At 40.0% G+C, this 24,416-nt stretch overlaps 3 protein-coding genes, 1 long non-coding RNA gene and 1 other non-coding gene across 5 annotated transcripts; 2 read left to right on the plus strand and 3 right to left on the minus strand.

The window, feature by feature from the left end:
- Window positions 1-5,737: 5,737 nt before the first annotated feature.
- On the minus strand, window positions 5,738-9,334 carry LOC137940141 (TPR repeat-containing thioredoxin TTL1-like). Its single transcript, XM_068785080.1, has 7 exons — window positions 8,199-9,334; window positions 7,590-7,785; window positions 7,335-7,507; window positions 6,924-7,257; window positions 6,619-6,826; window positions 6,427-6,530; window positions 5,738-6,231 (listed from the first exon to the last, which is right to left on the minus strand). The coding sequence occupies exons 1-7, from the start codon at window positions 9,332-9,334 to the stop codon at window positions 6,079-6,081; spliced, it is 2,304 nt and encodes a 767-aa protein (XP_068641181.1). The 3' UTR covers window positions 5,738-6,078.
- A 1,133-nt stretch (window positions 9,335-10,467) lies between these two features.
- Window positions 10,468-14,770, minus strand: LOC137942178 (uncharacterized). Its single transcript, XR_011110488.1, has 3 exons — window positions 14,640-14,770; window positions 12,508-12,640; window positions 10,468-11,375 (listed from the first exon to the last, which is right to left on the minus strand). It is a non-coding gene; the product is annotated as an uncharacterized lncRNA (long non-coding RNA).
- Window positions 14,771-15,060: 290 nt separating this feature from the next.
- TRNAI-AAU (transfer RNA isoleucine (anticodon AAU)) lies at window positions 15,061-15,134 on the plus strand. Its single transcript has one exon. It is a non-coding gene; the product is annotated as a tRNA-Ile (tRNA).
- A 163-nt stretch (window positions 15,135-15,297) lies between these two features.
- On the minus strand, window positions 15,298-16,564 carry LOC137940142 (succinate dehydrogenase [ubiquinone] iron-sulfur subunit 3, mitochondrial-like). The gene is made up of 4 exons (XM_068785081.1): window positions 16,271-16,564; window positions 15,952-16,190; window positions 15,584-15,793; window positions 15,298-15,490 (listed from the first exon to the last, which is right to left on the minus strand). Exons 1-4 carry the CDS (start codon window positions 16,562-16,564, stop codon window positions 15,298-15,300), a joined length of 936 nt encoding a protein of 311 aa, XP_068641182.1.
- A 3,077-nt stretch (window positions 16,565-19,641) lies between these two features.
- On the plus strand, window positions 19,642-22,131 carry LOC137942162 (chitinase-like protein PB1E7.04c). The gene is made up of 2 exons (XM_068787853.1): window positions 19,642-21,488; window positions 21,724-22,131. The coding sequence occupies exons 1-2, from the start codon at window positions 20,156-20,158 to the stop codon at window positions 21,921-21,923; spliced, it is 1,533 nt and encodes a 510-aa protein (XP_068643954.1). The 5' UTR covers window positions 19,642-20,155; the 3' UTR covers window positions 21,924-22,131.
- Window positions 22,132-24,416: the final 2,285 nt, after the last annotated feature.

A 24,416-nucleotide genomic window follows, 5' to 3' on the forward strand; every position in this document is an offset into this window, starting at 1 on the left:
TAAAAAGGCCGGTGATCGTGGTAGCGGCTTAAGACATTTTTCTTTTCTCTTTCCTGTTGCTGAATTTTTGCTTTTTCTTCTCTGATATTTCACTGTTTGTTTACCGCTTATTTGGGCATGCTTCTGGTTGGAAAATCCAAGTTTCTGCAGATTCCAATTTGATTTTGATTTGAAATAAGACTGTTATTTTTGTACATCCTTCTTTATCTTCACTTGAGATCTTCCACGTTTGTTTTTCCCCCTGAAGGAAGAGGAAAGGGTTTAGTGGTTTCATCATCTTGCATTTATGTCTCACAGACATCTCTGTACTGTCCTCCTATTCAAGATGTGTAACTACTCATCTTCTGATAGTTTCAGTCTCATTCAGATCTTTGCATTGTAAGAAAAAAGTTAACAATTGAAAGAGAAAGCCAATGAGATGCATAGATGAAGTCTCTCTTGCAAATTGATTGTTCTAAAACTACACCAGGCTTTCTTCTCCAAGTACCTTAAGTGCAAGAGAGGAAGCAATTTCGTCTTAGAAGGGATCTCACATGAGCCATAATTGCTCTCGTTTGGGGTGAAGAAAGCAGCCATCATAACATCCCATGTCCCTGCTGTAACAAGGTGTTAATAACTTTCCTGACCTTCTGAGTAATTATCATCTGTGGAAAACCTTACATCTAGAAACAAGTAAAGTTTCATTCGCTTGACAGATCCACTGGGCTCCTGGTGTAGTTGGTCATACTAACACACTGAAAGGGCTCCAGTTCATGTCCCTGGGTGACGCCATTTTTTTAAACCATGGAGAAATTTGAAAAGAACGTAATAAAAGAACCTTTCCATTTGATTTTCTTTCCCTTCCATTCTCTCTTAGCTTTAGAAATCCTAGAGGCGAAAAAGATGATAGGGATCTCTTCGATCCAACCCCATCGCAAAGTTATTGATAAATTTCACCTCTTGAGGGCTTCTCCTGACTTCAAGATCTTAACATCTTTATATCCTCTACTGGTTAAAATCAGCCCAAAAGACCAAACATAAAGTTAACACCACTATAAAGGGTTTGAGAAAGGAGGGATAGAGAGAAGGAGGAAAAAGATAAGGAAGACAAGAATGAAAGAAAGGGAAAAAGAGGGAATTTTCGGTTTACCAAAATCTTTTATATGGGGCTCCTCTTATAAGCTAGTTCTTGACTTCTCCTTATAGGTTTTAGTATTGATTTTTGTCAATTTAGTTAAATTAATCTACACTCCCCTTGTAGAAGTAGGCATGATTTGTCAAACCAAGAAAATTTCATGTCAATTTCTCATATAATGTATTTAAATTATCATAATTGTGGACGTTTGTGATCTTTAACGGGTGAAATACCCTGACATTTGGTATCAAAGAGAGTTGTAAATAAGGTGTTTGTATAATTGCTTGTGTAGGAACCAAATTGTGGAGATTTTCATAAATGTCATCATTGAAGTATTATGTTAAGAAATTTGATGGAAAAAAAGAATTTTAGAATATAGCAAGATCGGATGAATGACATTTTAGTGTATAAAGGGTAGTTCAAAGCATTAAGGTGAAATAAACCACCTCAATGGAGGGTGATAAATGGGATGAGAGTAATAAGCACCATTATGTTATCATTGACAAACAAAGTGGCGTACAATTTCATAAATGAAACTTCGACATCAGTTTGTGGTTGAAGTTGGAGAAAATGCATATAATGAAAATTCTTACAAATAAATTCTATTTGCAAAATCAATTATACGATCTTCATATGACAAAGGGATAAATCTATTAGATTACTTAAACAAGCTTAACAAGATTGTAACACAACTTATTATTGTAGAAGTGAAGATAGAAGATGATGATAAAGTGTTGTTTCCTCTAAATTCTCTTCCACTATCTTACGAGCATCTCGCGATAACTACATTGTATGGGATAGAGACATTAATGGATAAAGGCAAAAATATGATGTTATTTTTACAAACAAGATAAGAAAGCTTAGTAAAGAGATGGAAATATTTAAAGATTGAAGTCAAGACAAGAAAAAGTTATGGTCCAAATCAAAGGCTAAAGGCAAGAAGGGCACATAAAAAAGCAATATCCAAATGTCTTGAAGAAGGGGAAAGATGTGGACCGAGCTAATGTCACTTCTGATTTGGAGGTTGGTGAGATGTTCTTTCTATCTCTACAAGTAGGGATTCTCTATTTGATAATTGGTTTCTTAGTTCTGGTTGTTCTTATCATATGTATCTTCATAAAAGTTAATTTAACACTTGTGTGGTGAATTATGAAAGTAAAGAAAGGAGGTATTGTGGTCATTAAAGGGAGAAAAGAGAGTAGGAAATTTATACCACATGATAGGGACGGCTGCTATAGGTGGTGCTACTATAACATCTTGATATAATGGTGATGATGCTACAATTTTGTTGCAAGACTAACATGAATGAAAGGGGTATGCAAGAGTTTCATGACCAAAATTTACTCAAGGGTATTAAATCTAACAAATTGAGTTTTTATAAGTATCGTGTTCTTGGAAAATAACATTGAGTTTTAAGGTTTTTAATCACATAAGCAAGGGGATTTTTTGGTATATTCATACAAATGTTTGGGTTTTGGCCCAGTGATATCTATATGAAGGGTAAAGTGATTCATCTTATTTATAGATGATTTTTTTAGGAAGGTTTAGGTGTACTTCAGGATGGAAAATTTTGAAATTTTTATACTTTAAGGGGTGAAAAGTAAAAGTAGAAAAACATACAGATAGATAGGTGAAATTTTTGAGAACTGGAAATTGTTGTTAGTGCAAGAAGAGGTATTACAAATTTCTACACGAAAAAATGGATTGTACGTCATTTCACTACTCTAGGCATACCTCAACAAAATGGAGAAGTTGATAGAATGAAGAGGATGACACATGAAAGGGCAAGGTGTATCCGATTTCTTGTAGGATTGCCTAAGGTTTTTTGGATAGAGGCAATAAATACAGTTTGTTACGTCATTAATAAGTCACCTTCCATAGCAGTTACACTCAAGCCACACCAGAAGAAGTATGGTCAGGTGTGCCTACTAATTATTTTAATTCAAGAATATTTGGATGTGACACTTATGTTTATGTGCAAAATGGGCAAAGGTCAAAACTTGACCCCAAATCTAAATATTATATTTTTCTAATATATTAGAAGGGAGTTAAGGTTTACCAATTGTATAGCCCAAATCCAATCAAATATGAAATCAATAGAGACTTAGTGTTTGATGAAACTTCCCTCTTAAAAACTAGTGCAAAATCAAGTCCAAGAAGAAAAGAAGGGTAATGCTACTATCCAGGTACAATTGGAGAGTAAAAAAGAAAGAATATTATTATGCAACCCTAAGGTACGAGAATGCTAGTATTTCCATATAGGAGGAGTTGAATGGTGAAGATAGTATATATGCTACTAAGTCAAATGGTGATATTTCTTCAGGTAAAGTTCAAGATGCACAATTATATGATGATGAGCCCTATTGCTAAGGGGAAATTAAAAAAGATGTAGGAGTTGAGCACCAATTTGCCTTGGGTTTAAGGATATGATTTCTTTGGCATTGATAGTTAGTATGGGGGATAAACCACATTCAGTGAGGTAAAAAGTTGATGATAACAATGAGTAGTTGAATTTCATAAAGGAAGAGCTGGAATCAATTTACAAGAACCAAGCTTGGGAATTGGAAGATCTTCCCAAAGGTAAAAGGGCTAGTTGTTGTAAGTGGGTTTATACAAAGAAAAATTATATGACTCGTAGAAAAAGGATGTACATAGAAGGAAGGTGTAGACTTCCATAAGAGTTTTCTCCAATGGTGAAATACATTTCCATTCAGTTCATACTTGTGATTGTAGTTATGTATGGCATTAAAACCATATTTCTCTATGGTGAGTTGGATTAGGAGATTTATATGACACAACTAGATGGTTAAGGGTAAAAAGTAGCTTGTGTGGAAGTTGAAAAGATCTATTTACAGTCTTAAGCAATTCCAAAGCAACGATATTGTGGTTTGACACTTTTATAGTGAGTTATGACATTCATAGGAGTACGTATGATGTGTTTCTCTATTTTTGCTTCCTTCAAGATGGTTCTATTATTTTGTTGATGTTATATGTTGATGAAATGTTTATTGGCTCTAAAGATTCTAATGAAAGTGAAATGTTGAAACAAGTATTAAATATGGAGTTTGACATAAAAGATCTAGGTGAAACAAAGAAAATCCTAGGCATGGAGATCCATAGAGAAAGGAAAAACAAGATGGCATGGTTGTCTCAAATAGGATATGTGAGTGAGGTTTTAGCCAAGTTCAACATCAAAGAAGCTAAATCATAAGTATATGTTTAATGTACCATACTCTAATATTGTGAACTATTTAATGTATATTATGGTTTGTACTAGACTTGATTTGTCACATGCAATACTTGTAGTAAGTAGATATATAGCATTGGAATGTTGTAAAATGTTGTGTTATCTAAAGGGATCTATTGTTTGTAGGATTAGAGCATGAGATGTGTTGCACATAGTTATGTACATTCCAATTATGCAAAGACAAGGAGGTTCATTACTAGTAATTTATTTATCTTTGCAAGTGGTCCTATTAATTGTAATTCTATGTTACAATGCACAATTGCATCAGTCTATTACTAAGGCTGAATATGTGGCTACCATTGAAGGGGCTAAAGAGGTCGTGTGGCTTAAAGTGTTAGTTGATGAGCTTAGGGTTGATTACAAATGTGTTTCCATGTGTTGTGACAGTTTGAGTGTAATTAGTTGGACTAAAAATCCAATGCATTATACAAGAAAGAAGCACATTGATGTGAGATATTAAAGTCCTCAAAAACTCATGTTTGAGGGGGGAAATCATGTTAGAAAATATCTCTGCAAGTGATAATGTAAAAAATATGATTCAATAAAATAGAACAAAAATATTGATTTATCGTTTATTAAATAGAACAAAAATAGATAACGATTATTCATTATCTAATTAATTGATTACCCAATTTTATATAAAATTAATTCAATAAAACTCTACTTAATTGTATGGTTGACATAGAAGATGATCCAAGTGGCTTTTTTTAAAGGATTGTATAATATTTTTTTAAGGATTTTTTTATACTTTATAATGACTTTGTTCTTAGATTTTTGTATCTATGATAATATGATTTTTATGTTTTTAAATTTTATAAATGTGTAAGTTATTTCATTTATTTATTTGATTATCTATTCTACTATCTAATAAATAAATAAATAAAAATTATATAAAACAAGTTATTCAATATAAAAATAATACTCTATACCGATATATCGAATAAAACTAAAACATTAATTGAAACCCTAATGTAATGACAATATGCATGGGCAGGGGGCTCCTTCCCTACCATTGCTATAAGAGAGGGGGAGGGGCCAATCAATCGGGTTCTAACCCTTCCCCAAGTCTTACAAATCTGCAACTCAGATAAGGAACCAAGTCTAATAGAACCCACTTCAAACAGTGGAGTCAGTTTGAGTTTTATGACAAAGATATGGACTCCATTGTTAAAAAATCCAAGTTTTATGACACAGACTTAGGCCTCCATGATCAGTTCCATTATCGCAGAGATCATTTGCAGGGAATCGTCTGCTTTATTCCACTGGAAAAAAGACAATAAACAATAGCAAAGCCGTGATTACAAACAAAAACTCCTGTTATTCTTACTTTCTTTCTATTACCAAAGAACAACAAAGCTCCATATATAATTCCTCACTTCGCCCCTTTCAGTTGTTCTAATCCAACCATTAAGACACAGACGCACAATAATCGCATAAAGTTTACATTAATCAAACACAAAATGGGTATTCATCCTAATCTTAATTCCGGCCCCTCTGGTCCCCTTTCTTCTCCTTTTATATCTCCTCCTCCAGGTGCTTCACCGGCCAATTTGCAGTCGGCAGGAAACTGAACTGGTCCCCAGTTTTTCTTTATTATTTTACTCTTCTTTCTTATATTAACTTGGACCTATCCTCTCCTGCCTACGTTCATCTTCACTTAAAAACTTAAAGCCGGGATTCCTTCTCCTCCCCCTCTGTGTAACTCATTTTTTTCCAATCAAGTGCTGAAAATTTTTACAGAACTCTCTAACAAGTCGTGGCAGTTGCCGTCGACGTCTTTCACCTTGGAGCCGTTCTTGTAAATGTGGAAAGACGGGACGGAGCCCACGCCTTCGGATTTTGATATGTAGGGATGGTCTTCAACATCCACCTGATTAAACAAACCGTTAAGCAAACATTAATGTTCATGAAGCATGCGCGGATTAAAGAAGCTGTTGCGTGTATCTGCTGTTACTGTTTGTTATTTTAATTTAATCAGGGACCAGATTCCAGCTTATCCGATCGATTAAAGTGGATTTACCAGAATTATTTTAAAGAAATTCTCAGCAGGAATGAGAAAGCAAACCTTGAGGAACTTCACTGATGGGTATCTCTTGCAGAGCTGCTCTGTGAAGGCCATTTGCTTCGTTACGTTGCATGTTTTTTTGCAAAATAAAACTACCGACATCCCTGTATACGAAAAAATTATACAACAGGTCGGTCCATTTTTTTCTCTTTGGTTCAAATTTCCGATATTTTTTTTAGATTCGTTGCGTACCGGGTGAGGTGATGGCGTGTCGAAACCTGTCGTTGCTGGTGACGACGACGACGACGTCGGAGCCGAACTTCATGTCGGCGACGTCTTCCCCTCGCTGCTTCTTTAACTGGATCTGGGCCTCAAACAAGGCCCGGCCCACCTCCTCGTCCCCCGGCTTTTCTCGTATCAACGCCTCGTAGTCCTGTATTGAAGCCACCCACCTTTCCAACTATACCCATACAAAAAATCCATATTACCGTCCATGTCCAGATAGGTTTACCGAATTACCCTTCACGAAATGGCCGTTAGGCCCGATAAGCCGTTACCTTGGCGTTGCAGTCGGCTCGTCTTAGCCGGGACTTGTTATAACCTGGCCGAACCTTAAGCGCGGCGTTACAGTCCTCGACGGCTTTCTCCCACTGCCCGAGCTTAGACCGGGCCGCAGCCCGGTTACAGAGGAGGACGGCGTTTTGCGGGTCGTGGTCTAGGCCTTCGCCGTACGCCAAACAAGCCTCGCTGAACTTGGCAGCTTTGAAGAGCTCATTCCCCTTGGACCGGGCCGCCGCCACCGTTCGGGCCCTTCTGGCCACTGCTCCCGCCTCCTTGTTGATTGGGTCCAGCCGCACCGCTCTCTGAGCCTCCGCTACTGCTTCCTCGAACCTTCAGATTACACCAAAAAAATTAGAAAAGAGTTTTTAGTATTACCTGTTGATTTAGTTTTAAGCAGGAAGCTAAACCTGCCGGCGGTCATGTCGACTTGCGCTCGAGTCATTAAGATATAAGCATTCGCGGCGGCACCGAAAAATTTCGTGGCAGCGTCCGGGTCGAAAGACGGCCCCGTCGATAACGTCGCGTCGGCGTCGTGGTGGCGGTGGAGCTTCAGGAGGGCCTCCGCCTGTGAAGCGTAAACCTAAATAAAAATAAAAATAAAAATAAATCCACGTCAGATTGAATAAATCAAACGGCTTCGATGAAAGGATAGTGGGGTAGACCAGTGGGGCCGAGTCTGCTCCAAAGGAGATGGCACAGCCCGCTTCTTTTAGCATGGTGTGCCAGTCTTTGAGTTTTCGCGCCTCGTTGCAGCGGGCTAGGTGGATCTGGAGGGCCTGGGCCTGGGCCAACTCCTTTCGAGTGGCTTCGTTTCCTGATTCTCTGTACTGATTGATAGCCTTCTCTGCGTCGCCTAATCTGAAATTTAATTCAAGAAACTTCCTCAGTGGCTCTTCTTTACGGTAATAAATTGTTCAATTAAGAGATGCATTTTCCGTTGGGTTTAACTTTAATTACATTTAGAAAAACCTTCCGCAAGCATTAAAGCTCTGTACATCCCCTGTACAGATAATCCTTTGCAGTAAAGGATTAATTAAAGTAATGCTGATCTTAGTTTTCAACGCTTTGTTACACGAACTCACAAACACTGGAATCAAAAAACAAAAACTCGATCAAAACCAGGTGATTGACTAAAGTTGCAAAATTTTGATCAGAACGAGAAAGTTGTAGATGGGTTTTTCATTTTTATTTTTATTTTTAATCACAGATGTTTACGTTTGAAATCGCCCGGGAAAACAAGCCATGGCTAACTAATTTTCTTCGTTCCCTACCTGAGATACAGCGTAGCAAGTCGATGATGCGCCCGGCGATAAGAAGGATCCAGTCTGACGGCTTCTCTGCATTCTTCTACGGCCTCCAGAAGCCGGCCCAACCCCGTCAAGGCCGCACTCTTGTTGCTCCTATACGAAGCTTTTTCTGGATCGAGGGAGACTGCGAGCTCGTAATAAGCCAGTGCCTCTGCAAATTTGCCGTTCCTGAATTCGCCATTTCCTAATTCTTTGTACTCTTCGGGTTCTAATCTTCGCGACAGAGCTCGGCACATCGTCCCTTCCGGTTCTCTCACAATCTCTTTCTCCGCCGGCTTCTTTACGATGTTCCCCATTACGGCGTTACGGTTAACTCCCCTGCTGACCTTCGTATTGGCCGACCCCGCGGCTTCTGCTCTCTCTTTGGCCGTCATTGGAAGAAAATCTAGGACGCTGTTTGAATTTGCAAAAGCATTGATGGATTTCACATTCGGAACCGATTGTCTAATGTTACCCAAGTGCCCAAAAACCATCATGTTGCTCGAAGAGACACGGACGAGGCTGCCGTTGCTGCGGTAGTCCGTCATTACGACGTCTAGGTCTGCAGGAAGGGTGGTGGCTGACTTCTGGGCCGGTCTCACCGGTGCCAGCGCTCCGTTGTTGATCGACACGCCGGAGCCGGACGACGACAACGAATTAGAAATGACGAGGTCGGTTGCCGGCTTTGCTCTCACGTTCTGGTACCGACTGGGAGGAACCGGGTTCGACATTAACGGCGATCGTGAAACTATGTACTTCTCTGCAACTTTTGGAGCAGGGGGGTTGTCCATGGATGCTCCCTCTTCGGACCCACCTCCTCTTCTCCTCTTTGAATAGGAGCCGCTACTGCTCTTTGGAGAGCCACCCCTGGGGGCATCAGAACCTTGCGTTCTTCTCCAGAACTTGGAACGCCTGAAAACTCCATTGTACAACTCCATGACTCCGCAGCCGTTTCTCTTCTCAGACGGTGATGTGACCGCTTCCGTCATTCTTTTCTCTCTCAGCTTCCGCGATGAGAGAAAAGAACACAGAACCGGTTTCTCCTTAACCTTCCCTATAATGAAAAAACGGTTGTTGAATTGACTGTAAGAGGAAAGACCGAACAGAGAATCAGAAACCATGGACGGGCAACCGCCGGAAAAACCCGAGTCTCAGGCAGCTGTTTCTGTTCCCGAGTTCAAAACATCCGAAGCTGGGAACGAGGTGGATTAATGAAGAAAGACCCATTGACTATACGGAGGATTAAAAGAGACGGATTAAAATAACAAGATAAAATTGAGAAAAAGGAAAAGGGAAAAGAGAGACGGATTGCTTGTAGATGAAGACGAAGACACAGCCCTACCCCCAGGAAGTGCGTTTCCTTATGTCACGACCTCCTGGAGTGGCTGTCAAGAAACCCAACTGCCTTTTTACTTCTTTCTTATTTTCAAAGATTAGTCGCTTCTTCAACGCATTTCGATTTCTGTGAGGAGACACAACGACGAAGAAGACGAAGGATTGAAGAACAAAAAAGGGATTATTTCTTCAAACGGGAAATAAATTAAAAAAGTTTTATTTTTAAATTTTCTGCTTTTTTTCTGGAAAATGCTGGCAATGAACGTATCATTTTTGTTGCCAATGACGAGAAATCCGGTCGATTGAGAAAAATGCATCCCTCGAATTTGCTATTTCTGTTGGGGAGAAAAAAAAGAAAAACCTTTTTTTATGTTAGTTACTTTTTTCCTCTTTTCACAGGTAAAGATGCACGTAGCTTCGAGCGCTCCCCACGTAAGAGCACCGCCAGCTGGCGTTGCGTAGACCATTTCTTCTTTTCTATTTCTTTCCAGCTCGGGACTTCTCCGTCCTCCTTTCTCACGTGTATGGGTATTAATGTCAATCCACACCCACCCAATCTGATATCAATTCTCGATTCGCCAAAGTGGGCCCTCATTCTCCACCGTCCAATCCTCGTCATACGATACATGATGTTCTCGTACCAAATAAGTCAAAACCCAAAAAAGATATTAAGTTTTAAATTCATTTTTAATAAAAAAAAAAAATCTCTTGCGAGTTGACTGGGATGAAATCGTCTGGGCATTGTGATTGATGTATCTTAATTTATCGATAAAAGGTATTTTAAATTGATATTTTACTGCATAAATAATAATTATTATGAAAACTCACCAGAATTTATTTATTTTACTATAATTCTTATTTTACCTTCAAGGATAAATCTAGTTCATATTTTTATTCCATATTCGTCTACATTAATTTTGATAAATTTTAAAATAAAATAGATGGCATATCGGCCATCAGGAAGAAGCGGCAGGATGGGAGCCATGGGCTTGCTTTGGCTTTGCAGCATCCCTACGTAAGGAAGAAAAACAGAGAGATCTTCTCAGGCTCTCATGCTTGGATTTCACGGCTCGAGAGACATGCAGAAAGTCGAGAAAATTAAAGAACACGAAAAGAGATCAGTATCACTGAGAATGAGAAAGGAATGCACGTGTTCCTTACGTAAAGGGCAGCTTTACCTACGTGATTTGATCCTCCAAATCCTTCAATCCATCTCTGTAGGCAAAACAAGCTGAAGTCTGAAAACACTTCACCTGTGTCTTTTGCAATCCTTAATAAGTGATGAAAAGGAATGAAGTCAGATTAAGGAGGCAGCGTTGTCTACTGTTTGTGTTAGTTTGATGCTTTGTTTGAACTGGAAGCTTTTTTCACTTCCTTCAGTATGCCTTCATACAAGTGCTCTGCATCATAATCTGCAGTTAAACATTTCAGGATTTCCATATTTGGGTCCAGCAGGTACCTGTTATCAAAGAGTAGAACTGTAAACATCTCAGATGGAGTGGAAATCGGAGAGGAGATGATTCCGAGTTCTCATCCTTCTTACAGTCGCCCTCTTCTTCATCCTTTTTGAAGTAGGCTCAATACTCCAACGCTCTGTCTTATTGAAGCAACACTTTAACCTCAAACCTATAACCTCAGATCAAATTCTTTGAGAGGGAAGATAGGAGCTATCAAAAGCGAGATGAGTTCTATTGAATGAAGTTAAAATGGTGACAGCAGACACGAAAAAAAATGAACCTTTGAGGTATTCTTGGAGTTGAGAAGGAGAATCTCTTTGCAGGTCGATGGAAATAAACACCGATTTAAGATTCACACCATGTTTGGATTCTGAAAACATTTAAAAAACATTCTCAAATGATGGAGATAATTGTTAAAAAGATATCATGAATACCAAAGGACTCCAGTTTTCCAATTTCAGTTAGAAGAGATGTGAGAAAACAAATGTGAAACAATCAAGGACCTAAAATATCAATTTCTTTGGCCATCTTCTGAACTTCCAGCAGACCAACATTAAGAGATGATGTGTTCCCAAACTACAAGAGTGACCAATTGCCTCGAAGATCAGCATCAGTTACCACATGGTATTGTGTATCAATTAGCCGAAAGGGGTCCAAATGCAGGTTTATTGCGAGTTTTCTCATTTCCTCCACCTTGATGTGATCCTGGAATATATGTTGCAGATTTAACAAAATCCACAATGTTGTGAAATACTAAAAGTGCAACATGAAAGAAAATAAGTAGACAGGCATATAATTATAAGAGTAAGGTACCTTCTGATTTTCTCTAGTTTATTCAGAAAAAAAACTAAGTAGCAAAATGACTGTATTTCAGGGTTCTACTCCCAGATTAGGTCAACGAACAGAGACCCATGCAAATTTTTGGATTATTTTGCTCTTCCGAACTGCTTGCACTTGTCTTGGAAGATCAATTAATTTTAAAGGTTGGTATTTTCATTTAGTGGGCTTGAGATGAATGGTCAAGCCTATCCAGCTGCAATGGAACTCCTTCAGTTTAAAGGAGGGGAACCCCCCACCACTGCAATTTGAACAATATACTTCCATAGTGCAAGTTCCTTTGCAAGATTCAAAAAATTCTCAATCAGTAAATACTGAAGGCAATAAGAAAGATCACGTCACACTGAACTTGTGCAGACTTCAAAGAGACTTCAGCAATTCAGAAATTTTGTCATCAAAACGAAGTTCAGAATTAGCCACTGCAAACTGATGATGCAAGTACAAACTCCAATACATAAGATGGCAGGTAGAAACAATAACTTTTGGAATTGCTGTCCTCTCATCATTATAGTGGACTAACATGTCCTGTGTCAAATAGTATAGTTGTAGGCTGCAGAACCAGAAAGATCTGTTGATTGTAGCAGATCTTGTTCTCCCCTACTGAAGACTATAGCAATGCAGAAAGTTTAAACGGACTACTAAAAGAATGGCCATTGCTCATTTACCTGGGGCAGAGGAACCATATACCAGCACAGGGCATCCATGTCTTTGAGTTAGGAGGAACTGGCTGTGAAACAAGTCAGGGATTCACCCTTCTGCTTGTATAGTTTGGTGATCCACTACAACCGAAAAGGGAACCTTCAGAAAAAAACACCCAGTTTTAATTACCACATTGAAATATAACGCACTCATCATTTAAACAAGATCAATCACGAAATGATGCATTGTAGTTGCATTTATCTAAACAAATTCATACTGCTTCTAACTTGAATGGCACCTGTTTAGCTTTGATGGACTAAGACTGCTCACTGATGTAAAGCTTCAGCTAAACATTAGAATATAATCTGACATCTTAAAGTTACATGTGTAGGGATATTTTGGTCTTTTACATATCATGTATGAATCCGTAGGAGTGTTAATTAGATAGAAGTAATGTTAGAAGTCTATGGTTCAGATTGTATGTTTTTTAGGTATATAGTTAGTGAGTCATGTGGTGTCAAGCCTTAAGAGGCATTTTTGTAAAAAGACATTAAGACTCACTCACGTGACATTAAGGCTGTGTTTGGAACACAGAAAGTGGAGAGAAAAGAAAAGGAAGAGAAGAGAAAGAAAAAGAAAAAAGAAAATAAAAGAAAGGAGTTTTTTTTCTCTTGTTTGGATGCCCATGGAAAATGGAAGAGAAATATAATTTCTCTTGTTTGGATACATGTAGAAAATGGAAAATAAAAGAAAATTAGTAATATTTTAAAATTTTGATGATTAAAATTTTCTCTCAAGTTTTTATTTCTTTTCTTTTCTCCACAAATTCCATCATTTTTTGAAAAAAAATTATTAACTAAGAGAGAAAATGATTTTCCCTTTTATTTTCTTCTCTCAATGATTTTTTGTTGCCAAACAACAGAAAATAACTTTCTCTTCCTTTTTCATTTATTTTCTTTTATTTTCTGTGGATTCCCAAACAGGCCCTAAGTGAAATTATCGCCTTCTTTTTATCTTTTTCTCTCTTTTCTCTTCTCCTCCTTCTTCTCTTGTTTAACCTTTTTACACAAAATACTTACAACTTTCTGTCTATTTAATTACTTTTCTTCTCACAATCTTTTGCACCATTGAGTAGCAAAACCAATGATGAAGTCAAACAGGCATTGGAAGTAGTAATGGTAGAAATTGAAGCCAATAGCATATATAACTTGTGCAAACAACAAAACACATTTGGAACTTATGAAAGCCATGATTAGCTTGCGGAATCCTTTGGTTTCTAATTTCTTCATAACCTGGGATCAAAACTTGGGTAACCAATCTACTTGGCTGATAAAACAAAATCAAAATTTTCAAAGAAAAACACATCGTGGCAATCTTAAAAAATTTCTTAAATGTAACAAAGTCATGTTAAAACAATACCTGATAAGATTCAAGGCAAAGGATCAATACAGTAGGAAATCCTCAGACTAAAAATGATTTCAAAGACAAGACATGGACCGTTGGTGTAAATGAAAGAAATATGCAAGGGGTTTCCACTATTAAAAAAGAAAAATAAAAATTTTTTATAAGAATATGCACAACATCCACTATCAGAAATAGTTCAACCTCTATAAGATTCAAGGCTCATATCTGTCATCAGGTTCGTTCCACCTTTTCACCTACAGTGCTGTTTCCCTCATAGATCCAAGAAAAAATTGATTAAAGAAGTTTTAGAAATCATCTTTCACCATTCTCCAACACTCGCTTTGTCCTCATTGTTTCTCTTCTATAATATCATCTCATTCTTTCGTGACACAGTAAATCCAATGGCTGCACAACCAATTTTGCATCCTACGCAAAGATCACTTCACCATCTGAAGAGGAATATCTCACTGGCCTACTGGATATATCCGTTAAGCGGAACAGTTTCCGAATACATTTCGCATGAGTGCTTATTGCATCACAACTATGTCAAGTAGCAAGAAAGAAAAGTGAAAGCAATTCAGCTGAACTAGCAGTAACTACTACTTGGAATTCAAAAGATCAACAAATTTTCTCTCCAGTATTCGACAGTGAAGAGTTGAAAAACACAAAAAAAAAACATAAATACATTTCAAACGAGAGCAAATGGGTAACCATTTCAGAGGAAGCAACAGAAAAGCAAGACAAGTCTACTCACCCTCGAAAACAATCGAATGAATCCCTTCATCGTCTATGAAATTGAGATGCAAGCATAGGTTTCGACAACAAAATCTTCATCGTTGTATAAGATATGGATATTAGAGATGAAATCAAAAACCTATTCGGGCAAGCCACGAAAATTTGCCGCGCTAATTTGCTGTGGCCGAAAGAGAGCCCCATGGGAATTTCAATTGACAATCTGACGGTGGACATGTTCTGATGAGCTTCTTTCTTTCCAAGGCAAAGTGTGTCCAGCCTTGCTGACCAAGCTTTTGACTCGATACACCTGGAAAGGAAAGCGAACACCGCATCACGAGCACTTCTGCTCATGTTTTCCGAGTCGACTAGCTATTTCAACAAATCAATCGGATTTTAAATAAATTAAACTAAATTAAATCATTGAAAAATATAAGCAAAATGGCCTATTAGCTCAGTTGGTTAGAGCGTCGTGCTAATAACGCGAAGGTCGCAGGTTCGAGACCTGCATGGGCCATATTTTGTTTTTTTTTGTTTTTTATAAACTACTCTGTTGATTCTCTGGAACATTCATCGATTACAAACACTCCTTTTTGTGTCGAGAGCATAAAATTCTGGACTCAGGAATGAACCAGCATTTATTGTATTGATAATTTAGTTCGCCTGTTACAAATGAAGGATTAACCAACTGCAACTCTCGATTCATCTCTGGCTCCATAATAGAGATGTTTGGTCCTCATGGTGTTAATGGCTCTCGCCGGGTTTAGGCTCTTTGGGCATGTCACTCTGCAATTCTCAATCGTCCTGCACCTGTAAAGCTTCTTTTTATCCTCCGTCAACGCTTGTAATCTCTCCTCCGTGAAATCATCTCGGCTGCACAACGAATGTTCACTGTAAATCCATCCCATTTTGGTTTTTTGTTTTCATGAATTCAGCCACGAATGTGCTAATTTTTTATTTATTTACCTGTCAGAGACCCATCGGCAAGCATGGAGCAGGGCGGCCGGACCGAGGAACTCCTCTGAGTTCCACCAGTAGGAAGGGCACGAGGCACTACAACAAGCGCACAAGATGCATTCGTAGAGGCCATCCAGCTTCTTTCTGTCTTCAGGTGACTGTCTGTACTCCCTTCCGTCCTCTGGCGCTTTATTTGTCTTCAGCCAGGGTTCGATCGATCTACATTTACATTAGGTGTTGTAAGAGGTATGTTATCTGTTTGTATAAATGCCAATATGACAACAACAGACAGTAATCCAGTAATCCAGTAATCCATTCTGAACAGGAATGCATTTTTAAATTCGATGGAGACTGATATATATCTCATTTATGCTTACTTGTACTGTTGGTAGAAATGTGTGAGGTCGACTACTAAATCCTTGATGACAAACATATGAGGGAGAGGAGCTATAATGGTGGCCTGGCTAGTGTCAGTATGGATCGGTTTCAGGCACGCCACCGTGTTGCCCCCATCGATGTTCATCGAACAAGAGCCACAGATTCCTTCTCTGCAAGACCGCCTGTAGCTCAAGCTAGAATCCTCCTCCGCCTTGATCTTCTGAAGAGCGTCCAAAACCTAGTAACGGTCAAAGAACAAAAGAAACTCAGCTTCATTTCACAGTCATTCATAAGCAGAGCAGGAAAGTCGGTTCCCACCATCGGTCCACACGTCTTGAGGTCCACATAGAAGGACTGCAGAAAGGGCTTGATTTCAGGCCTATCTGGGTTCCAACGATAGATCCTGAACTCTTTCACCTTCCCCTTCACATCTCCTTTAATGGCTTCCACAGTCTCTACCGTGAATTCTGCATGTTCTTGTGCCGCAGGATGATGCTTCAGTATCGGAAAATTCTTCCGCTTGGATCCTTGCCTCCTCTTGAGGTAGGTCGCCAACTTATTGTACCCACGATCGAATATGGTTTTAACAGAGATTCCCTCTCCTATCCTCATCTCTCCCTCCCCTGGTGTTTTTTGAAGTACAATCCCAGTTCTTCTCCCCTCATCGAAATGCATGCAATGGTTGAGGAAGGACACGTTTCTGCACAGTGAGGACGTGTTCGATGAACGTGGCATTGTACGGAAGCAAATCTCAATGGGCTTTGTCATGTGCATATGAGGCCTGAAACAATGGACCGAGAACATACCGTGGATTAACTTAATGAGTCACGAGAAGACTCAGGATGAGTCGGAGGCGATTCGGCTGAGTCACAAAATGGTCCTTGGAAAGCATGATTGGCCATTTAAACCCAAACTTGAGGAAGGTTATCGTGACCACTTTGCCCATAAGTGGCTGATGTTACACCAAATGTAGCGAACGGAACGTGCCATCAACATTTCAAACTGGCTCAATCTAACCGGGGGACCATTTCTCAATTCCGGAAACCGTGTGTTCCAGTCCAAAAGATTCATTCAATGTGACCTAAAATTCAAAATGGCAAAAAAAAAAAAAATCCCCTAATTAGATGACAGCGATTCTGTTAAGAAAGAGCCACTTTTTAATTAACGGTTGAGAGGGATTTGATGAATATTTAGGGTCGATGGTGGGGTTAGGTGAGTCGGGAGCAGTGATTAGGGAGAATTCAACGTTAACTTTAGCAGGATTAGCTGAAGGTAAATTAAGTTCTATTTATATGGGGTCACAAGGAAAGAATCTTCTTTGACTCTAAGAGGGGGAGAGGCCCTTTTCCTTGTCCACTTAAAAGATTTGGTAGAGTGTCTTTTCAGCCCTGAATGAGATAACCCACCAATTGTACAAAACTCCCACTCACATTTTTTAACTTGGGCCCACATCATAAACTGTGGGGCCAGCGCTCCTTTTGCTGACTTCAATCCGGGCCCACGCCATGATGGCACTGATTGTAGTACCTTGCTTGAGCAAAAATATATATATATATATATATATATATATATATATTTTGCAAGGGTTTAATCGCTGTTATGATGTCATTAGCATCAGAGGGTGTAGCCTTAAATGGAACTGTTTAAGACACTAAGTAACTGAATTTAATCATTCGTAACTGGCCCCACTCCCCTGGAAAACAAAATGGAAGTCACAAAATTTACTTGTACTTGTAAAAAAACTCTTTTGTTACTTCCATGCGCTCCCCCTTGGCGTGTCACCGAGTGCAAATGGTACCAAGACAATTAAATGATAATTAAGTGAACAACGGTTAATTCTTGAATGACTTAATACTTATTAATCGAGTAAATAATTTCATGTGAGAATCCGTACAAGTAAGAAAGAGATTCTATTTAGTGTCTAAAAGCAAATTTTAAACCATGGTTAATTAAAGCTAAAACCATGATTGTCGCCTTGACGAGTAACCTTCCTTGAAGTTTAAGAGGCCGTAAGTGTGAACGGGCTCCGTAATAAGTTAATTAATCTGGAAAATACGTCTCCTTCCCCAACTCGACTCGATCAATCCATCTGCTGCGATTCCTTATGGACGGTGAGAAAGAGCACCAAAAGCCAGAAGCACTGAAAAAAGGGGAGGGAGAAATACATATTCGAAGCTAATTCAAAAAGACATCGAGCTTTTCGGGAATATGTTCGCTGGCGGTGCTTTAATCCTACTCCGTAATCTCCTCCCCCAAAAAAAAAAAAAAAAAGATAAAATTCTGTGTCTTAACCTCAAACGATCGATACTTATCTGATCTGTTTCAAACGCCTGAAGTTTTTTTCGACATTAATGAATAAAAGAGATGGACACACCAGTGGTTGTTGATCAGGTTCTGGGTTTCGGCCAGTCCGTAAATGGATGAACTGCCGAGGGAAGAAACAGGTCCGGGTTTGAATTAGAATGAGAAGAGAAAATGCTGAAGTCATGGTTGCAGAGGAGAGAGAAAGAGTCTCGCAAAGACCCAAGCCTCCTCTCAGCCGTAACTGTCATGGAAGTTTTAACATTTTTGTGAAGGGTAGGGAGTTGGGAGGGACCTCTCAGATCTCACATACTTGATAGGGAATTTCATCTTTATTGCTCGATCCATAAATGTTACAAATTTTTCTTATGACTTTAATGCTCTCTTTGGAACCGTAGAAAATAAAATTTTAATTATTATGATTTTTAAAAATTGTTACTAATTATTTTTAAAATAATAATAATCAAATTCTCATTTTCTTTTCTTTTCTAGGGTTCTTGAAGTCACCTAGTAAAATCAACGAGTGAGTCGGATTTCGTATTATTTTAGTAAAGAAGCACTATAGTGGATAAATTGTCGATGTAAAATACACATGTATTTGATAGTACATATGTGTATCCTTGTTAATAAATAAAAGTTTTGCTATAAAAGGGTATTGGTTAAGGTTAAGTAAATAAGTGTATCTACGTAGTATGTACTCTTTGGGGGTTGTTAATAAATATGGGTAATTACAATAATTTAATGCATGATGCTTGTTGTTGATGATGGTTGCATCAAACATGGGCATCATCAGTTCAACCAATCTAACCATCAATAAACAAAGAGGGAGATGGTCAATGGTAGTATTTTTCATTTCTCTTTAATAACATTTTTGTGGTGATTTAATAAGGGGATTTAAAGAATTTCATCTTGAGACAGAGATGCATGGGAATAAGCATGGTTAAATGAACAGCTTTAGGACAATAGATGTAGGGAGGGGGGTCCGTAATTTTATTAGATTTTAGATTTTTTTTAAAAAAAATTAGTTAAATTAAGAGTTAATTAGGGTATATAAAAGTGTAAATATTTAGTTTATAATTTTGTAATTAGATAAAGAGAGAAAATGGAGAAGAGGAAGTGGGTCTCCTACAAGTTTCCTTCATTTTCAGCTTCAACCACCACCCCCATAGCCTAATTTGGTTGCTTGCCTACCTCATTCTTCCCATCTTATTTTTTTTGCGTTTTTTAAAAAAAAGAAAATTTAACCGGAGGTTATAAACTTCATCTCCTTTTCTTCTTCTCCTTGCACACACAGACTTCCATTTCGAAATCTCTCCATTCCTTTGACCGGCTACCATCCATCAGCCGTCCTCTAATGGCGGCCCCACTTTCTCAATCTCTAGAGGATCTTTTTTTAAGTGGAAACATGAGCTGAAGCCGCCTCTCTTTTAGAGAAGCAGAAGGAACCAGTCTCTCCTCCCGCTCCCTCTCTGTCTCTTCTTCCTCTTCTCTCTCTCTCTCTCTGTCAAACCCTAATTCAACCAACCTGAAAAGCCAAACCCTTGTCTGTTTCTCTTTCTACTTCTTCTGCTGGTGTTGTTCTTCTTGGTGGGCACTGCGGAGAGATCGGTTGCGTGCTCACCTGGGTTTTCCGGCTTTGCTTCTTCTGCTTCTTCTCGCCTCTACTCTGTCGAAGAGAAGTAAAGAAGGTGCAAGAGACTGTTTCGGGAAGCAGATCAGAGCTTTTAAGAAGATGGGTACTTTATCCTGCCTTTTGTAGAAGATCATCTCATTAACTTCATGGCTTAGGTTTCAGGCTCCTCTTTATTGGGCTGTGAGTTGGATAGAGAGATCTCTCTCCCTCTGGAACTCGATCTCTTTCTCTTTCTCCTCCGTGTGTCCTTCTCTCATCTGGTTCCTGCCATGGATTCTGGTAACAGTGGCAGTATGCAGTCGTCCAGCGGCGGCGATGAAGAGTACGACTCACGAGCCGAATCCATTTCGGCGTTCTTGAATTCTTCCGGCCAGCTATGTTCCATGTCCAACTCACGGCCCCCTCCGCCTCCGGTGAGCCACCCTCAGTCCTCTCATGCTTTTGACCCTCTGTCTAACTATATGGACGCCTTCCCTCGATCTCCCCAACCGTCTACAGTTAATTCCCTTCTGAATCTCGACATGGTGTGGGCTAGAGGCCTGAGATCCGATCCCAATTGCACCGATATCGGCGGACTGATCGGTTCCTCTTCAGCGTCGGCACCAACGGCCGCCACCCGGGACGTCCCGTCCACCGCGCGCGGCACGTATCATGGCGGCGGGATTAGCCCCTCCATACAATTGCCAGTCTCGGACAGGCCGCCGCCGTCCGCCGATCAACCGCAGGTGGCACGAAACTCGAAGAAGCGATCCCGGGCGTCCAGGCGTGCTCCCACCACAGTGCTCACCACCGACACGTCCAATTTCCGGGCGATGGTGCAGGAGTTCACTGGCATCCCGGCACCGCCGTTCTCTGCATCGCCCTTCCCTCGAACCCGTTTCGATCTCTTCGGCTCCGCCTCCGCCATGCGGTCAGGTCTCACCGATGCGTCCCCGCCACCATACCTCCTACGCCCTTTCGCCCAGAAAATCCAATCTTCCTCTTTCCCTTCTCTGCAACTTACTTCTGCTTCCACTTCTTCGCTGGCTTCCTCTTCTCCGGCTGCCGCCATGCTCGATGTGCTTTCTTCAAACACGACCAGTACACTCGTTAGTACATCAGCTAATAGTAACACCGCCGCTGCTACTACTAATTCCAGTTCTACGAATAACTTCCAACACCAGAACCTACTCAACGTGAACAACCCACTCTTCACGTTTCAGTCCCTCTTACAGACTCCGGCTCCCCCGAAGTACCCGCCATTGTCCAATTTACCAGTCTTTAACTCGAAGCAGCAAGGTCCATCGACGATCCCGTCGGCCGACCCGAGTCTGAAAATGGGGATGTTGGAGGACTTTGCCGTTAACCACGGGAATGCGAGCACGCATCTCAGCTCGCTCTCGGGTCTCATGGCGTCCGACGGGTTGCCGACTAGGACGGAGCATCCTCCCAACTGGGCCGACGGGGCCGGTCACGGAGATGGGGATCAAGCTCAGTTGAGGAACTTCAATAGCAACTACGATGCCTCTCAGCGGGTTGGTAACTGTAAACTCAACTACGCGAGTTCTTCGACGGATTTCCATGCAGAGAAGGGCCCGGATAATGTAACATCGAGGGGCGAAGGTATGGTAGATTCATGGATTTGTTCTTCTGATTAAAGGATATGCTGATAAAAATAGAAAGAAAGAAAAGAGAGATAAAGAAAGGAGTAGGAAGAAGGAGGGAGATTCTCCTCCCACATCACCGCCGCCACCACAACCACCACCACCACCATTACGATTAGCAACAGTATAGAACAGTAATTATTCTCCTTAATGTACATACAGTCTATTATGTTCATTTTCTTCTGATTATACAGGACCAAGAGGCATCATGATTACAAAAAATTTGGTCTTTTCAAGCTGTCCAGCAAATGCATTTTGCTCTTTCCTGTCTTGCATGATCCTCTCTTGCATGATCTTCACTGAGCAGGAAGAGAGTTTGAACTTAGAACAGAAAACCAGAACTGAACCAAAGGAGGCTTTCCTGGTTTCCTCCGTTGGACTCTTTCGACCTTAAACAAAGTAGCCGGATGCGTTGAGCGACTTTTCAGGACTTTGTCTTTGTTTTCTTCTCAACCTCTCATTCTCCTCCTCCTTGAGAATTGAATGTTTTCTTTCTTTTTCTTTTGGCCGATGTAGTGCAGTGATTGCGGGCGAGATTTGGGGAATCCTCAGCCGCCGAATCCTCGAATTAAAATTTCGTAAAAAAATTCGCAGTTCCTATATATATTTTTTTCTTTCTGTTTTTCATTAGCAAAATGAAAACAATACTGGTAAAATATTAAAAAAAGCCATTGAAGGAATCATCATACAAACAAGGTCTGAAGGTCTTCAAAGGCCCCGCATCGAATGCTGTTTCCGTATCAAAATAATAATTTAACAAACAGTAACAATTATCTGACAATCAATGAATCAAACAGACAAGGAAACAGAAAAGCAGAAAATTTGATTCAGGTTAAATTGTTAATTCTTGGCCATCCAGTTCCACCATTTAATTAGCAGGAAGAGATTTGAAAAAGCGGGTGGTCTGTGACCAGCACGCGCCAAACTTGAGAAAACCTGCACTCATGCATCTGGATTTTAGCCTAGTTTGATCATCGTCGTCATTCATGAACTTCAGGGATGGATTAGAGGCTTTCCCAAGTCCCTGATTGCCGTATCTTTTGAACTCGAAAACAGAAGACCGGTTAGCATAAAAATGAAGGTCTATAGAAGAGAGCAGAGAAGAGGGAGGAGAAGAGCAGAGAATGAAAAAGGGTGGAGATGATTAGCCATGGGATTTTGTGAAATGGGGAAGGGGGGGATGCAATGAGAAGGCTTTTCTGGTTTTCTCTTTTCAGTTTTTTTTTTTAAATTTCCTGGAAAGATATTGCAAAAGGGGAGATGATTAGCCATGGGATTTTGAGAGATTGGGGCCTTTGAGGTGTGACATGTGACACTTTTTTTGAAATCATGGTGGCCCATGCCAGTGAATAATCTGGTTTTTAGCAATGATGGCATTTCTTGTCTCTCACAAGGGTCACTCAAGGAGGGGGACAGTGAAACAAAGCAAGAGAGAGAGAGAGGGGAGAGAGAGGAAGGAGGGACTCTCCCATCCCAAAAGCCCCAAACCCAAAAGACATATAGCTTTTCACATCTCAAACAAAAAGCTGCCAAGCATATATGCCTACTGTAAACAATCAAAAAGAAGCCCTCCATTTCCCCCTCTACACTCTTTCACAGGTTTCAGCTCGATCACTTTGGTCACCCACCTCATCAGACATGAAATCTACATAATCTTCTTAATCAAATGAATATAAGATATCTTATCCTTCAAGCACACCATTGTTTTAATACAGGAGCTTGAGAAACCTTTCTTTATTTCAGTAATCTCCAGTTTCAAACCTTGGGTTATTTCCCGTGAGCTTCCCCAGGGCTGTTTTTTATATCATATCTTTGTAACAAATCTGTTAGACCCAACGCAGTTCTGCAATATTTTATGGATGGGTACTGCTTGTCAACTTATGCAGTTGAACCCCATAACTTTTTTTTTTTTTGTTTTTGTATTTCTTGATGAACTTGTCTTTTTTTATCTGTTCCTGTGTGAACCATGACGGAAACTCAACTTCAGTCTGAGAAGATTCCAGCTTAATCACTCCTGGCTGGTTTTCAAGCAGAAAGAGTGAGGGACTCTTGGGCTGCTCTTCAATGGTGTTTATTTTCTCCCACCGATCGACCCATTTTATACCAAAAAGACTGTCAACGACGACCCAGAATCACTTCCGTGCAGTAACTGTCTCCGCCAGAGAATGGTCCAGGTGTGCTGCCTCTGGAAACCGAAGAAACCAGTAGAAAATTTGCAGCAGGGGAAGGAAGGCCGAAGACCGCGTCGCTGTGGAAAATTCACAAACGCGTGGTGGGCAACCCGAGCTGTTCACCAGCCACGTACCCAACATCAAATTCTTTTCTGCATCGTTTTTGCGAGACAGAGTAAGCAGTGTCGGTGGGCCTCCCGGTAAAACGCACAGATACGCCATCGCTGTGGGGAGTTGCTTGCAGCAGATAAAGAACAAGAGCGTAAGGCGGATTAAATAGAAAGCCGCCTCCTCGAAAGATGTCTCTTTCCAAGAGAGTAGTTTAGGTAACCCACAGGAGGAGAGGAAAAAGAAAACAAGAAGCCATTACAGGGAAGGACTCGCGCCACATATCTTCATCTGTGAAAGATAACTTTCCAGACCTTCCCTGCTCTTAGACACTGGACCACTCTCTTTTTCCCTGTTTGTCTTTTCATTGAGGAAGACATTGGTGAAATATCTATGGTTTAGCTTTCTCTTTTGGGCTATTCGGAGGCTAATAAGCAAAATGTGTTACATAATTGTGACAGGAATATAATCCTGTATCAGCCGATCCGTATCAGCCGATATTTGTGTTAGATTTTACGTGTCTCAACACAACACCCTGATACTGACTGTGATGGCTATTTGCTTGATTAAGAATCCTTTGATGCAAATTGCAGGATGGGAAAAAAGTG

The sequence above is a fragment of the Aristolochia californica genome, unplaced genomic scaffold, assembly GCF_029961685.1.
Source record: "Aristolochia californica isolate CCGP_79_NKW_82.1479 unplaced genomic scaffold, dmAriCali1.0.hap1 SCAF_9, whole genome shotgun sequence".
Taxonomy (NCBI): domain Eukaryota; kingdom Viridiplantae; phylum Streptophyta; class Magnoliopsida; order Piperales; family Aristolochiaceae; genus Aristolochia; species Aristolochia californica.